General features: G+C 27.6%; 1 protein-coding gene across 1 annotated transcript in view; it reads left to right on the top strand.

Annotated features, from left to right (window-relative positions):
• Positions 1-18,413, top strand: part of LOC129961886 (uncharacterized) — a 55,295-nt gene extending 36,882 nt beyond the window's left edge. The window contains exons 3-6 of the mRNA XM_056075506.1: positions 2,585-2,723; positions 13,259-13,434; positions 15,217-15,349; positions 18,033-18,413. Of these exons, the coding sequence (XP_055931481.1) occupies positions 2,585-2,723; positions 13,259-13,434; positions 15,217-15,349; positions 18,033-18,402 (818 nt within the window). The 3' untranslated portion in view covers positions 18,403-18,413. The remainder of the gene's footprint in view (positions 1-2,584; positions 2,724-13,258; positions 13,435-15,216; positions 15,350-18,032) is intronic.
• Positions 18,414-18,624: the final 211 nt, after the last annotated feature.

Raw genomic sequence — 18,624 nt, 5'->3', positions numbered from 1 at the left:
ACGGGCGAAATTAATTAGCTAATTAATGGCTTAATTAATTGCTTAAATCTATATTAGTGAAACATGGATTATCCCTGAAAGAAAATATTGTAACCATAACGACTGATGGAGCAACAATTATGAAAAAAGTTTAGGAGTAATAGATGCATTATACCAAAAAAATAAAGAACAGAAGAATCCAAATACTGTGGATATAGAAATTTCGGATTCCAACTTTGAAAAGTGTAAGAGTGAGAGTGATATTGACAATGAAGATAATGACAGTGTAATTGTTGAAGAAGATATTTCTAATGAGGATGAAATATTAACCTATCAAGAAATGCTTCCTATAATTTATAGGAAGTTCGAAAAATTGTTCAGATATTTAAACGTTCCCCTATAAAACGGATATATTACTAAAATATATACTAACTGAAAATAAAACAGAATATATGTTAATAATATATTCTAAGACACGTTGGAACAGTTTGCTCCTAATGATGGAACGATTTTTGAAACTGAGAAATCCAATCCGAAAGCAATAATCGACTTAAACCTATAAATTAATTTTTCAGATAGTGAATTCGACTTAATATCCAGAACTATATCCGACTTAATATCCAGAACTATATCCGACTTAATATCCAGAACTATATCCGACTTAATATCCAGAACTATCTACTTCCAATAAAACTGACGATTCAGGCATTATCTCGGAGAGATTCTAATTTATTAACAGCTAATGCAACAATAAATTTCATGTTGCAGTCATTGAAAGAACAGCACACATCAGTATCTGAAGAATTATATATTGCATTGAAAAATCGCACAGAAGATAGGCATACCGAAATAGAAAATGTCTTTTGGTTTTTACATAATTATAATGATTTTAAAAATGAAAATGAAAAAGAAGGAAAGAAAATAATTCAAATCTGATTAAGTTTATAGTAAATTTTCTTAAAATTTTTTACCCACAAACCTATCCACATTCAGAAGAATTCGGTTCAATTATCGAAGATTATGATGTCACTACTATCGATAGTGAAAAGGAATTGTCTCTTGAACAAAAATTAGAATTAGCGATAAATAAAAAAAATTTAAACGAACCAAAATACAATACAGAAATCAGCTATATTCAAAATCATCCGACGAGAAATCGATTTATTTTATTTGAAGATAAGGGATTTAGAGATAAATACTTGGAAATATATCGCGCATTTCTAACAGTACCACCAACTAGCGCAGATGCCGAAAGAGCGTTTTCGACAGCTGGTCATTTTTACACAAAATTACTTTTCAGGCTTAATGACAGTACAATGGATGCATTATGTTTTTTAAGATCACATTTCAAAACTTTGTAATAGTACCACAGACTGAATAGTGATATTTACACTTTTTTCGTGATTTAAATAAATAAGATGTTTCTTTACTTTTTTGTAATTATATACTGTTATAATTTATAATGTTATAAATTATTTTTTGTGGCATTTACACTCTATAACAAAACTGGTAAATAAAACAAAGAAACACCTGCGTTTTCTTTCTTTTTCTAAAATTTCTAATACCGGTATTAAAACCGGTATCCCGGTATTAAGATTTTAAAAATACCGAATACCGGTATTGAAATTTTGGTCCGGTATTGCAATCCCTAATTGCAACTATTTCGAAGTATATCAGCTAACAAACGCTAATTTTACTTTATCTTGATTTTTTTTTTAAAAGGAACTTTTTTTTATTTTAATTTGGAATTACTTTTATAGATTATTTTTTCTTTATTTTTATAAATTTTTGAAAATTGATTTTAAACATTACTTGCAACACATATTTATAGCTCTCATGAAATTCCAACTAAATTTATTGTTTCATTAATCATTTTATTGGTTATTTTAATCATTTTTAAAATTATAAATATTTTTTCCACTGAACTCAAAACTTTTTTTTCTTTTTCATATTTCAATGTTTTTTTGGTTTTTTTTCACTTTGAATTTATTGAATATCTGCCCTTTAGTCTAATCTTCTGATTTTTATTTCATTTGATAATTTTTATCAAGAAAAGAAGTTTTTAGGGCAGTAAGACTTTTTTTCTGTTTAATTGTCAATCAAATATAACAAATTTATTTTGCTTGTTTGAAGTAATGTTTATTTAAAAAAATATATATACTAAAATTTTAGGACCAGTACAACATCCTGCTTGTTCGGTTTTACAAAATGGAAATAGTGTGCCATTCATGGAGCACGCGGCCATCGTAACTACCGAGTAAAAACATCAAGAAAAGTTAAGCTTCAGGTTTCTTTACAACTTACGAATATGTATCATTAAACCCAATCTGGTAAGGAATTGCCGCTGGATGCTTCAGCGCACTTCCTTTCATGCATGGAAAACAACTTTCGAAAACATTATAATGAGCGGGGCCGTCTGAATCTATGGATTCTATTCAGTATTCCATTCATAACACCGTCGTTCTTCGACCTAGTTTCTTTAAGTTCCAGATATCATTCAAAATGAGCCCTAGCCCAACTGGATTGTTATTTGGGAAAATGATTTTTGAGCGCGTGGTTCACCTTCATTGTTATTCTTTTCTTAAAGTCGTGTGTTTATCTTTAGGACTGGCGATATCTTTCGTAGCTGGGAATCGCTGCGATACCGAAAATGTGTCTGCTTGCTATACCAAGTTGGTGCACTATGAAGGACTCGGATTTCCCTTGTATGGCGAAGATGAGCAGGCTTTGGATGAAACATGCAAGTAAGTTCTGCTGTTTACTATACTTCTCAGACCAAAATTTAATAATTCACTTATTCTTAATGAAAGGATTATTTGATTCAAAACTTAATATTCTTCAAGTGATAATATAAATTATAAGAAGAATATAATCAAATTATCAGAAAAATTAATGAAATCATATTTGGCCACGGTAATCTGCACTCCTAAAATATTCCGAATCCAATAAAGATATGCCTGTTTTTCGATGAAAGCGATATCTTGAAAAAAATGAGCTAAATGAATATTACATATAATTACAGATCTGTATAAATTTATAACTAATTTTTCAACAGAAATTTTATTTGCGATTTGTAATTCAAAAACACAGAGTTCATTAAATTAGAATCTCCTGTATGCAGCACTGGCATGTTGTAACTTTTATTACGTTCCTAAGTGATGGCTTTACGCATAGCCTAAATTTTAATGTTCTTAAAATTGATTGTTAATACATGAATAACTAAATCGTCTGTCTGCTTTGTGTAAAGGTGACATTTAAATAAGAATATGTAACTAAGAAATTGCTTATTCGTAATTAATTTGAATTTCAATATCAAAATTTTTTATTTTTATTTTATACCGTTTTTAGTATCATTAATTAAAAAATGGCTGTGTAATAATAAAATATAAATTTAAATAAATTCACATGTAAGAACATTAGTTCTGCATTTATGGTAAATTATTACAGAGAAATCCTGTAAATTAATTTTATTTATTATTAATTTTGTAAATTTTATTTTCTACCGTTCTTAATATTATTCATTAAAAAATGGTTGGATAATAAATAAATTATAAAAATATAAATTGAAATAAATTCACATGTAGGAATATTAGTTCTGTATTTACGATAAATTATTACAGATAAATCCTGTAAATTAATTTTATTTTTTACTAATTACTTTCATTCTTTTTATTTCAAAATTATAAGCTCGCAAAAAATTTTCTTTAGTACAAAATGCTTTAAAGTGATCATTTCAACGATTTTGTCCTTGACCACAATTTCATCGCTTCAGAAGCTGTAAAGTAGAAAGGAATGTTTTTCATAACAGCTGCTTGTGCGCATCTGCAAATGTCAATTTTGACTTCAAAGATAATAAATGCATAGAGAAATAATCCTCTACTACAAGAGAGTTTTATTCCGTGTTTTCGCCTCAAAATCGAAATCTCTAAAATTAATTCCATTTGATGTTAATGGTTTGAATATTAAGTTCAAAATGAGATAAATTTGAGGATCGCATTAATATACTGATGTTGCTGCATTTTTGCCCCTCATCTGAGTAAGTCGCTCTTCGTTAGACAAAATTTGCCACATAGTTGCTTTTGCTACATATCTTTCGATGTTCAAGGCTATCCGAAACACGTACTTAAAAACATTCGTTAAAAAGTAGAAACTACATACAAAATGTACGATATTGTAGAAATACCCCCTAGAAAATGAGAAAATATTTACACTGTTTGGTGAAGTACCTTAAACATCATTGAGATCAAATATAATAATATAAAAATGTTTTCTCCATCATGAAGGATAGTTAGTATTTGATGAATTTTTGATTAATCAATTTGATTATCAAATTCATCAATGCATTTGAAGTGCAAAAAAAGTGTCCATTTGAACATTCATGGTGCATTAAAGGTTATTCATTTCAAATCACCCATGCTCTTAATATAATGTTTGCAGCGTTTTTTGGTTGAAGTTTATTTTTAAAAAAATCAATAAAAACTTTTATTATTCAATATGTTTCGACTTTTTATTATTTGAGTAATATTCGTATTAACTATATATGGTTAAAATGAAAAACAATATACATACTAAGAAGTTAAGAGAAGGGGGAGCACTTTCATGTGACGCTAAATATTTTTAAAAATAAAATCCGTCTACTCAAGCAAGTACCAAGAAAACATCTCAATAAATACATTCATAGTGTGTCGTATAAAAGTTACTTTTTGTTACTTAAAAGGCAGATGTGACCTCAGATGTGTTTATCCCTTTATTTGCAGATGGTATTACCGAAGTAACATTTAAATCCAACTAATATCTTCACACTATGACTATGTTTTTCTAACAGTATTGACACGAAGAACGCATTTCCAATAGAAAGCAGTAGATATCAACTAAAGATAAAGTTAAAAATCTTTTAGTATTCATTTAATTAATTAAAAAAGTTTTTTTTTTTCAAATTCTTGGATTTATTCTATGCCAAAATTAACTAATGGTTCAAAACTAAATTTGAAAAATTGAGGATAAAATAATTCGATAAATAAAAGGTTAAGATAAACTAGAAAAATATCTCATTATTTTAAAAGTAGTACAGAATATTTCGAGAAGCAAATCCTATCAAAATATGGCAACATCATTTTCAAATTAGCGTTGATTTGATTTCTATCGTTAGGTGTAATGTTTGTTTTTTTCTATGGAAATATTGAGGTTAAAGTCAATCAACTCTAAGCTTGTTTCTGATGACTAATATATATGCATAGTAAATGCCATATTCAAAAATTGCTTTTAGCATTAAAATATGGATAGAGAAATAAATATTGAAGAAAAAAAAACTTATTTAATAAATCTATGATTCAAATTAAGAATATTTATGCATAATTATTTAAATTTTATTCACCTCATTATTGAAGTGGTTGTTCGGTAAAAATCGTCTTTCTACTATAATGTATTATGTAAATATTAATCAAACAGCCAGAGACTAACTAGCTTTAGTAAATATTTAAAATTCCCTTTGTCTAGTTATAATTAAGATATAGTTTTGGTTGCGACATAAATCTAGCTAGTCTATTTTGTAACCAGACAAATTAATATTTGAAATATTTCAAGACTGGTGAGTTTTGAAATAAATGATGAAAATGGGTAGCTCTATTTAATTTCTGATTTTAAAGCAACTAAATTAACTAAATAGAAATATAAATGTCAAGATTACACATGAATGAATGAAATGGTGTAACAGACATATTATGCAGACTTTTATTTACACAAATAATACCTATTTTATGACAGTTTTAAATTTCTATAAATATCATTGCCAGACAGAAAATTCATATTCGTAGCTTATAAGCTGCAATTAATCTACTGCTTAAACGGATAAATATTCGGAACCAATTAAATAAATGAAACGCTCCCATTTAGAAGATTCTATAATTTGGGTTTGAATATATTCCACGCTTTGGATATTTAAGATTTTAGTATTTATCTAATCCTCTTATGGTAACTGCTTTCAAACATTTATTATAGAATAATACTTTACGATTAAATATCTCAAACATTCTGTCGGATGAAAGATACTTAAAATGTATCATGTTACATATATAATTAAAATTGTTGGGTTTATCATAATTTGTAATATTGTAATGCACCCTATATATAATTTGTAATTTACCTTTAAGTACTTAATCTAATTATTTTATTGATTTCTTTGATATTAGATATAATTTAACTATCCATTGAGTCTGGTCAAATGTCAATTCAATAGTTGATTGAAGATTGGTCCAAATATTTGATCTAAAGGCATTTTTATTTCATAATATTTCTAAAGAATATATAAAACTTCGGCGCAAGCATTAATTGTATTGATGTAGTGTAGTCACACAGTTTTTATTAACCCATGCAGTTGCGCATCCCGTGATTTGCGCGGGTTGGCTATCGGTCTATTTTCTGTTGCATCCCGCTTTTTTCATAGTTTAGAATGTTTATTTTTACGATTACAGATTTTTATTGTATTGCATTATAATCGCGTAAGATATAGTATCAGTTCACTTTCTTTGAAAAATGTTTCAACTTATTTGGAAACATTGCATCTAAATAGTGATTTTAAAAAAATTACTTAGCCAGAGGATTAAATGCATCTTTTCAAAAGGAATAAAAGCAACATTTTAAACTATCGTCCATTTGTTGAGGTTGGAGGATCTAAAACTTATTTGAAAATATCTCTAAGAGATGGAATAAGCTGGCTAAGAGGGAACATACGACCTTAAATTATCTCTCCTAGGAACAATAGATATTATAAGAAACAGCGGAATTTTTATTCTAAATAATGCTTAGATTTACTAATAATGCCTAGAGAATTGTGTTTTCCTCAGAGTGAACTACAGTGAAGCAATGTTTTTGAGATTTATCTTGAAATTACACGGTGGTAAATAACAAAGATCTAGGATAACATATCTAGGTGTAATTAAATTTCATATAAAATAAAAATCGTCAAGTGGAAAAGTTTAAATGCAGCATTTATAGATGTTAAAATATTTGATAATAAATCATAAACTTTAAAATTCAATAAACGAAGCAAAAATCAATTTAAGAATGCAAGTAAATTTCAAATAAAAAAAACTTTTAAGCATTTTCCGATTTGATCAAATTTTTAAAATTTAATTTAAGGTTGTGATAAGCAAAAATGCCCAGTAAAAATTTTAAATTTATATGACTTTTTTTTAAATGCAATTGTTAGACAAAGAGGTGTCAGACAGTGCATTGAAAATGTATTTTTCTTACTATCCAAATTCATGGAGCAAAAAAAAAGTTCCAGTGCGAAAAAAAAATGTGTTTTGCTGGTTTTTGAAAAATAATGAACATAACTGTTTTCGGACGTAATCGTCATCAGAGAATGAATTCTGGATTAATAATTGAGTCGAAAAGTTATTTTTCAACTTAATTTTCATAATTTTCCTGAAATCGTAGAACAATAGTTTTAGAATTGGGTGTTTTTTCTTTGCCCAAAACTGAATAAATAGCAATATGCTGACAAGTAGGGATTGCAATACCGGTATACCGGGAAACCGAATACCGGTATTTTGAGCCATTTGTACAATTTTGTAATACCGGTATTCACAAATTTAAATACCGGTTTTTCGGTATTTACAAGAAATTTTTAAAATTTCTCCACTATATGTTCAGGTATCGCGAACATAGCAAAATAGTATACGTTTTTGTATTTATGTCTCCATAACGGGAATTAATTAGCTAATTAATGGCTTAATTAATTGCTTAAATCTAAATTAGCGAAACATGGATTATCCCTGAAAGAAAACATTGTATCCATAACGACTGATGGAGCAACAATTATGAAAAAAGTTGGAAAGTTGATTGGTGCAAATCAGCAATTGTGTTATGCACATGGAATTCAATTAGGAGTAATAGATGTATTTATTATACCAAAAAAATAAATAACAGAAGAATCCAAATACTGTGGATATAGAAATTTCGGATTCCAACTTTGAAAAGAGTAAGAGTGAGAGTGATATTGACAATGAAAACAATGACAATGTAATTGTTGAAGATATTGCTAATGAGGATGAAATATTAACCTATGAAGAATTGCTTCATATAATTTATAAAGTTTGAAAAATTGTTAAGATATTTAAACGTTCCCCTATAAAAAGGATATTTTACTAAAATATGTACTAACTGAAAATAAAACAGAATATATGTTAATATTAGATTCTAAAACACGTTGGAATAGTTTATTCCTAATGATGGAACGATTTTTGAAACTGAGAAATCCAATCTAAAAAGCAATAATCGACTTAAACCTGTAAATTAATTTTTCAGATAGTGAATTCGACTTAATATCCAGAACTATATCAGCTCTACTTCCAATAAAACTGACTATTGAGGCATTATGTCGGAGATATTCTAATTTATTAACAGATTATGCAACAATAAATTTCATGTTGCAGTCACTGAAAGAACAGCACACATCACTATCTGAAGAATTATATATTTCATTGAAAAATCGCACAGAAGAAAGGCATACCGAAATAGAAAATGTCTTACGGTATTTACATAATTATAATGATTTTAAAAATGAAAATGAAAAAGAAGAAAAGAAAAGAACCAATTCAAATCTGATTAAGTTTAGAGTAAATTTTCTTAAAATTTTTTACCCACAACCCTATCCACATTCAGAAGAATTCGGTTCAATTATCGAAGATTATGATGACACTACTGTCGATAGTGAAAAGGAATTGTCTCTTGAACAAAAATTAGAATTAGCGATAAATAAAAAAAATTTCAACGAACCAAAATACAATACAGAAATCATCTATATCCAAAACCATCCGACAAGAAATCGATTTATTTGAAGATGAGGGATTTAGAGGTAAATACTTGAAAAAAGTATACTGCGCATTGCTAACAGTACTGCAAACTAGCGTAGATGCCGAAAGAGAGTTTTCGACAGCTGGTAATTTTTACACAAAATTACTTTTCAGGCTTAATGACAGTACAATTGATGCATTATGTTTTTTAAGATCACATTTCAAAAAGTTGTAATAGTACCCCAGACTGAATAGTGATATTTACACTTTTTTGTGATTTAAATATATAAGATGTTTCTTTACTTTTTTGTGATTATATACTGTTATAATTTATGTTACAAGTTATTTTTTGTGATATTTACACTGTCTAACAAAACTGGCAAATAACACAAGAAACACCTGTGTTTTCTTTCTTTTTCTAAAATTTCTAATACCGGTATTAATACCGGTATCCCGGTATTAAGATTTAAAAAATACCGAATACCGGTATTGAACTTTTGGTCCGGTATTGCAATCCCTAATGACAAGTGTTTTTCGACAAAGCTGAACTGGATGTTGCTAATATCGATCTGCAAGTTTATACCAAGTATGTTGTTTAACATTTACATAAATTGTTTTCTAAAATTTTCGTTCAAATTGATAAAAATATTTCTTAAAACTGAGGAGGTTTAATTTTTTTTTCTATGCTGATTAATTTATATTATAGGTTATTTTAAGGTGTATTTACACACTTGAAATTTCGAAAATTGTTCAAAATATCGAACATTTCTTTTTTATTGCTTTATACTGTTCTCTGATTCTTTAGCTTTCAAATGATACCAAGATGTTGTCAATATTCGGAATATTTCTCGTGTTATAATTATTTTGATTGAGGAACTTTCACTAAAAACTCTAGTTTCTGTTTCTTTTTTTAAACTCATTTTATTAAGAATGATACTTTTCCACTATGTTGCTTCATTCAATGAATCATAACTCAACAAGAAATTAACTAAATACAATTATTTATATATCAAAATCTGTATGAAGCAGTGGATTTACCTCAAGAATGATTTACAAAAAAATGTAAAGGATCCTTTTAAACTACTGTTGAAATGAAACATGTATGAAAAGAAATATATATTTTGTATTTTTATTGAATTTTAAAATATAGATATTTTAAGATAAAGAAAGTGCCTGTTTGATCGACTTCTGCTCCTAAAACTAAACATATAATACCCACGCATAAAGGAAGTTTTAGAAAAATTTGGTGTGATGGGTCATATTAAGGATTTTGCTTCCAAAATTGCAAATAAAAAAGCCTAAATTTGCATTCTATCTATAAATACTAACTCTAAACTCAAGTCATGTATTATAAATATTTACACTCATTATTTTTATACTTTTCAGTCATTCATTGCGCCATTCATTATTTTGTTGAAACGTATTACCGAAATCTTAAAGCAATAAATGTTCTTCGGTATGAACATAAATATTTAAAAATATGAAAGACCATTACAATTTTTGCAAATATTTTCAAAGTAACTTCATTCCAGTTATTTATTTTCAATAGAAATAAGTGGAAATAAACTACAAAACTTAAAATAAATCATACAAGGAAGAAATTGATTGTTAGATTTTTTTATTTATCGATTTATTTTTAAAACAACTGAAATAAATACAGTTATTATGTGACCACTTACGTGAGTGAATGGATTTCTGTTGTCTGTTTAAAAACCAAATCATTCTATGAAGAAGTACAGTAGTTATTTTTTCTTTGAATATGTAAACTTTGGAACATATATTGCATCATTCTAATCAAAACAGAGGAAACAGATAATCACATTTTGCAAATTTAGAAGGGCAAATCAATCACTGTACAAAAAAAAAATATTATTTTCTATATGTAAAAGTATATATGAGTGAAATAAAATTCATTGCCAGAAAAATTGCTTATACGGATAAGAATTAATAACATTCATCGAACAAGAAATATACATAAGCAACTTCAAATCAAATTACTTAAGAAAGGCAAGAGCAATATTTCCTTTCATTTGAGAACGGACATAATTTTTCTTTCGCCAAACAAAACATGAATTGCTTAAATGCATGAAATAAATATTTTTGTTTGCGCAATTCTTGAAATAAGTATTTGTCCTTTGACACGATATGCCAAATTTCCTTGGCACTGACCCAGGCCCTATAACCGCTGATTCAAGAATGAAAATGACTGATTAAATTCATTCTTTAAGAAAATACGCAATAAAACTAAATCATACAATAGCGTAATACTTACATAAGAAAATAAGAATATTCTTAAGTATATTTGTTTGTCTTTCATTTGAAGAAGTCTTTAAATTTATAGTTGGTGTTGGCTTGATGCTGCCTTACAATATTCTTTATTGGCTGAGTAATAGAAACAATCATAATTTTACTGAAATTAAAAAACAAACAAAAAGTAAACGAATAATTTTGGCTGAGAGATTATCCGCAATTATTTGAAACGGATCTATTGAAAGAACTGCAGACTTTAAAGTTTCAAGTTATTATTATAACAATGCAAATAACAAATGTGCTTTGAATTTCAAAAATTTTAAGACCAGATGTGAATGGCAACTATTTATAAAATGGCACGTTATTGTATACTAGAGGTTATACATTGGTGAATTATTTGAATGCAGTAAAAGAAAAATAATATAAAATATAGAAGTGAAACTAGATTCTTTTTGTACTGAGATGCAAGGAAAACAAATTTTTTTACCCCTTTTGGCATTTCCACATCTAATATATTACGGGTTAAATATACAGGGTGTTTATAAAGTCCCGGATCCATTTTGATGTTTAATAACTCATAAAATAATGAAGATATAACCAAACTTATGGTATTTATTGATGGAATAACTCATATATTTTCCTTTTCAGGTTTGAATATTTTTTACTTCTGTAAATATCGTCTGCGCGTGTGGTTAATTTCAGATAATTTCATTTTCCAGTCTAAATATCTGCACTTTTCTAAATACCGTCTGCTTATTAATTGCAGTTTTCTCTCTTTTGTTTTTGGCAACTATTGCAATGTTATGTTTACTTTTGATGTGTTTGTTCTATGTAGTACTTTTGTATGTGATGTTTTATTCGAGCGGATATTAAGGAGAATGCATACACCACAAGAGAAAGCACAGATTTTATGGTGGTTCATAGAAACGAAATTGATAGTGCAAGCACAGAGAAATTTCAGAAGAATTTCCCAAAAAGATCCTCCATCCAAAAACAGCATCTTGTGGTGGAAAAAGAATTTTCTAGAAATTGGAAGTATCGCAGATAAGAAACGTTCCGGATGTCCTTGCACAAGTGATTTTGATGTTGAGCGTGTCAGAGAGACATTGCCGTTGAACTTTTTTTGAACTGAGAGAAACGCCGTTGGACTTTTTCCTTTGGGGGTTTGTAAAAGACAACGTTTTCAGGAGGAGAGTGTCTAACATTGATGACCTAAAAGCCAGAATTACAACCGCAATAGTCTCTGTGGATGCCGACATGCTTGCCGCTACCTGGCGTGAAATGGACTATCGACTTGATATTCTCCGTGCGACGAAGGGGGCACACGTGGAAGTTCATTGACAAGGGTCATGAAACTTTTTGAGTCTATTTAACCATTTATGTTATTAATTTTAATCTATCTTTATTATTTTATGAGTTATTAAACATCAAAATGGGTCCGGGACTTTATAAACACCCTGTATAAGAATAAAAGAGAATAATTGATAATGCAAATGATGAAAATTTTCCAACAATGTTCCACATATTCTACAATTATTAAAAAATCAAATAAGGAATTAAAAATTACTTTTGCTCATAACTTCCAAATAATAGTAACTATCAGCTACTTAAATACCAAAAGTTTTCTTCGTGATTGGTGCTAATTCGCTTAGTTTGAATTATATTTGTCTTCTTTCGCGAGGAAGTTATATGTTAATTTTAAATTTTGATTTCCTTAGAACCAAAAAATTTCACAATGAAGTTTCATAAGGAATATCATTGTGAAACTTTTGACGAGTTTTATTGATAAACATGTAATACTTATTCCATTTTCATCAATAAATATTATGAATCTCACTATCAATAAATAATTAAGGAAATTAATATTTTATTTTTATGCATAGGTTTTTATTTTATGTGTGTATTTTTAGTCTGTTCCTGTAATTCTAGAAGAACGAAAACATACCTTTCTGTGTTCTTTTAATTTTGTAAAATGATTATGCGAATGCTTATAAGTTATATTTTAAATTACATTAAAACGCATCATGCAGATAATTGAAATTAAAGTCAATAATATGAATGCACATAAATACAAACAAGTCCATTTCACAGAATATTACTTAAAAAATTATAGCTCTTGAAACAAAAAAATATAACAAATCATGCGGAATATTGAAAATTTTCTTTTCAAATTGTGTTTAAAGAAAACATTCAATGTTTTAATTTTTTCGAAATGATTTTTTTTCCTTCTACAGTTCAATCAACGAATCTTTCGATTGTCTTGACGATTACTTGAGAGCTTGCAATAAAAATGAAGACTGTGATGAAAAATGCGAAGAAATTATTAAAGATATTGGAATGTTTATTCTTAATACAGGATTGAGAAATCTACAAAGCGAACTTTGTGATCCTTTGAGTCCGATGCGATTAAGTAAGATGAAATTCCTTTTATTCTTTCTGCTAAAAATGGTTCTTTTTCCAAATAAATTTCCATTATTATATTTGGGTTTTAAAAGAAAAAAAAATAAGGCAATTGCATTTTCTAGATAATTTCCAATAAAAATCAGATGTTAATAATTCACTGATTAAATTACTGTACTTTTTTCATTTTTTGGCATCTAAACTAAATTGGCATCTAGAAAACTAAAATTTCAAAATACACGCACCTTTTCTTTAAAATTTCTGGAAGATATATTTATTTTTAAAATGTCTTTTCTGGTTGATTACATAAAGATTAAAGTAATACAAAAGTACTAAAGTATACAAAAATTATCTGGGAAAAGCAATGGGTACATTTTTAGTACTGATTGTTTAGTACATTTTACAATGATCATATTTTTTTTTTAATTCATAGTAATATTTATACTTTCTGAATTTTTTTTTTATATATACAATTAAAGAAATTATAATTCTGAACTACTATAAAGATATATGTAGAAACATTAACTACTTAAATGAAAGGACAATGAATATTATTTTGTCATAAGTGATTTTATTGTTTTTAAATGAAACTAACATTCACAAATTCTGCGATTGGATGTATCAAGATGCAAGGATATTTTTTGTGTATGTTGCATATATTTGTCATTTATTATTTTCATTTATTCTGGAATAAATGGCTCTTAGGGTATTAGGTGCATTGTTGAGGACATGTGGCGGTTTCAGGGATTTCTCATAAAAGTAATTCCTCTCCGAAAATATAAAGAATTAAAGTTAGTTACAGTTAAAAATTGTAATACTGCTTTAGATTGCAGTTAATTCCATGATGGGGATAGATTTATAGATTACTAATAGATCTTGAATAAATGCAAGCTCAATGATTTTCTATATTTGCAAGCATCTGGAGGCTTGACTTGACGACGAATTTGGAGACTGGCTATAAAGACGGAATTGTAAACTTCTGGAATTTTGGCGATATACCGATTAGGAGCAATGCTACGATATTTATCTAGAAGAAATTTTGCTTTATCATGGAAATTACAAATCTCCAAGAACTGAAGCTGAGAATCAGACGGATGCTATTGAGTCAGTTGAGAGTAATAGACTATTTGAGAGATGTGCATATTAGAGACAAATCTCTGGAGTTCTCTTTGAGATCTTTGCATAGTTATATATTATCGATATGCTGCTTGTGTGCTGCTGTTTACTATCAAGTGTTGTTATTGTCTATGTATCATTAATTGTGTATGATGATTTCGAACAGAATAAAGCACCGTTCTTTGTTATTAAACTTAATGGACGTTTTCATTGCACAACCTACCGGATAAATTTTGTAAATTAATCTGAATAGTACGACTGTCTGTTCAGATATACATATGCTACTCTCTGTTCTGATATAGCAATAGAAAATGCACCTATGATATTAATGCTTAGTTTTTAAATTCTTTTAGGATTGTGTTTTTTTTTATATCATTCAAATTCAATGCATATGTTAGACACTTCTTAGGAACGTTATTAATAATAACAGGGCGCACGCTGATAAAACTATCGAAATTTATAAAAATTTCAATTAATTAAAAAGCGTATATAAATTCTTTGATTTATAATTAATTGTTGAAATACATCAATAAAATACATCAGTAATAAATACGAAATATTTTATGCAATTAAAATGTAAAGAAAAAATCTTATATACTTTTATGATATTACGGAAAAATTTGTTTTTGATTTTATGTTCCTATTTTTGTTTTAATTTATTTGAATAACATTTCAGCCTACTTGGATAACTACGTTTGCTTGGAAGATAACGCCGATCATTATGCAAAATGCCACAATGATTCTCAGATATCTCAAGAGTACATGAGTACCATAACAGAGCGCGCAGAAGCGCTTTATGCAAGATGCTGGTAAGAATATCAGAAAAAATCGATAACTATAATTGCCTATATAACTAAATATAACTATAATTGCCAACTGTAAAAAGTATCGCTAAATTCATGAAACGCAGAAATAATCCAATACAATACTCCAAAGTGAAAATCACAACTGTCTAAACTTGGTTAGCAAACATAAATAATTAATTTTTGGTCACGATTTGATTAATCCCTTCCTTACACATTTGGAATATTTATTTTTTAATATATATTCTGGGAATGTATTTCCTTTCTAGATTTATACTATAAATTTATTGGAATTCGCTCTGTATGGTGCAGGATTTCTTTCTTCCATTCAATTCATTTGATATAAAATCATTTTAGATAGTATAATTCATTGCGAGTTCATGGTAAAATGAATAATAATTAAATAAAATTCTCTCTCTCTCTCACTGTATATATATATATATATATATACAAAAGTATTAGAATCAAGTTAATAGGAAAAACAAAAACCAAGTAAAAATTAAACCAAAAAAATTATTAAAAAATATTAAAAAAGAATCCGGAAATATTAAAGAAGAATTATATTGAAGCATCAAATATCCTCCTTAAAAATTTAATTAAAAATGATTTTCCTAGAAATTACTGTAATGTCAATTTTTTAACTAAACAAGGTATGGTTTGGGATTAATCTTTTGGCTTAAATAAAAATAGAAATTTACTTGCATATTGGATCACTCAATAGATGGCGCTGGGTGCCTACCTCTGTTTACATAATTTACCGTTAACTTTCAAAAACAGGAAATCACAATCGATTGTTTAAAGTTTCGTTCACTGTTGGATGGTATGTCTTGGCCTTTTCGTTTTTAATTTTAATTTTAATGCTGTTTTTGTTTTTATTGTTATTGTTTTTATTGTATTTTTACTTTGTGGTTTTTTTTTCTAATTTGTTATTTTGTATTTCCTTTCTGTTAAAATGGTATATCTCTTGAGCATAATTTCGGGGGATTTTCGGGTCACGAGGAATCATTATTAGACTTAATGTCTGTATGTCCTCACAGAAAAAATCCCTTTATTTGAATCCCTGCCTGAGGGTGACCCTTGAAAAAGTCTTCAGGCCGGATTCTTTTTTAATATTTTTTAATAATTTTTTTGGTTTAATTTTTACTTGGTTTTTGTTTTTCCTATTAACTTGATTCTAATACTTTTGTATCAATTCATCTGTGTTTTAGAAGTAGCTGCAATTGCGCTCTCTAAATACTATGAAGTTCCTTTTTGGTTTTAGTTTAAATAGGTAATAAATTTTAGTTGCGATTTCGAAACTGTTTTGTTTCGTTTTCATTTCAGTTTCGTTTTCAAACTTTTTCTTACTTTAGATTGGTTATATATATATATATATATATATATATATATATATATATATATATATATATATATATATATATATATATATATAATATTTGAAAGATAAGGAATCCAGAATTTTAAATTTCTGAAGGGAATGATAGGGAGTTTGGTTTAGGGAATTTTCGAAACATTCTTCAATAACATTGTTACAACTATAAATATATTAATTTCACATGGAATATATTTTATCTGGATCTCTATTAAATTGATTTCATATATCTTCTAAACAGAAGAGATAGACAAAATTAATGCTTACTGAACAAAATTTATTCAAAATGTTTGGCACTTCTAGAGAAATAGAGTTGTTCTGAGTAAAAAATCCTTTCATGCATAATATATTTTAAAAAACTACTATGTCTGAAACATATAAAATAGTTTTATTGTCTACACTTAGTTAAAATTAAAAAATCAGTTGAATCGGATGATTTTTAAAATCCATTGGTAGTTAAATTTCACTATAAGTTATCAATATTTGCAAATTCTGTTCACAATTGAAGTACAAGAATGCTTGTGTTTGTTTGAGCAACTGACTGAAACTTAGTTTTAATCAATAATTTAAGACCAATAAAAGCATTGTTAAAAGAGTAGTTAAAATATTAGAAATATAATTTATGACAGATTAATTTAAATTGTAAGAAAAGATAATGTTTTGTTAATTTCTGATTAACTGAATGTTTAATTAATCTTTCTGCTTTGAAAAACTGACACTTTTTATCGCGTATTCAAACCTTGATTGAATTCGTCTTCTTGCTAAAGAGTACATGTGAAACCTCCATATAATAATGCATGCGTGATTTTTATCTGTATTAACTAAATTTAATAGTAGTATTTAGTATAAATTGCGATACGCGCACTCATGTAATCATTACATACCAATAATAAGGATTCAACAAACATTTTACCGTTATTTTGTGCATATACTGGGTAGTTATACATTACGTATAAATAAGTTATATAATATGTAGCATAAATTCCAAATGATTTATTTTTGATGCTTTTGATTAAATTTAAATTATTTAAAACAATTACATTAAAATTAATCATCAATTAAATTTTAAAGAAGTTATATTTAGCAATAAAGTTTGAGAAGCTATATACATTTCATTAGTATATCATTTTTGACCTTTTAGAAAATGAAAAATAAAGCTTTATAGATATATGAAATCTGAACTAACTGTATAAGCAAATCTGAATTAGAATTTGCCAAAACACGTTTTCTTAAAATAAATCGTTGCTACTATTTGTGTGAAAGAAACTGCTTGAATGCGTGAAAAACTATTTATATATCATGTTCCAAAACTTGCAGCTTCTTCAACTGGTATGAAGGATGTTTCACCAACATTACTCGCGACACTTGCAATGATAATGCGACTTTCTTCGTGAATATGTCCTTGCATAAGCTCATGGGCCACATTGTTAAGCATCTATGTGAAGACAGCGACGTCATGTGCTCGAGACCTCCACTACCTGATGATGGAAAGCCAATTTTGACTAATAACGACATAGATGATTGTTCAGACGGAAATTGTAAGACCGATCAAACAAATATTGATGTGGATAATTGTGTAGACGAAAATTGTCATTCCAGTTCATGTTTTCTTATGTTCTCTGCCTCAAATTTATTTATTTCATTGTGCTCTGTTGTTCTTATCAAATATTTAATTTCAATAAAATAATATCATTCTTGTGTGTTGTTTCTATTGTGCAAAAATGGGACAATTTTGTTTTTGTTTGATTAAAAATATTTTGTTGAATCTATTATGATATAATATATTCTTTAATGATATAAGGAATATTTCGCCTTTTTATGCTCAGAAGTTGTGACTTTAGCAAAGTAATAATTGACGCATAGTTTAAAAAAATATGAATAACAACACAAATGCACGTGTTAAATTTTC

Source organism: Argiope bruennichi, chromosome 2 (assembly GCF_947563725.1).
Source record: "Argiope bruennichi chromosome 2, qqArgBrue1.1, whole genome shotgun sequence".
Taxonomy (NCBI): Eukaryota; Metazoa; Arthropoda; class Arachnida; order Araneae; family Araneidae; genus Argiope; species Argiope bruennichi.
This window is presented reverse-complemented; position numbering and strand designations above follow the sequence as displayed.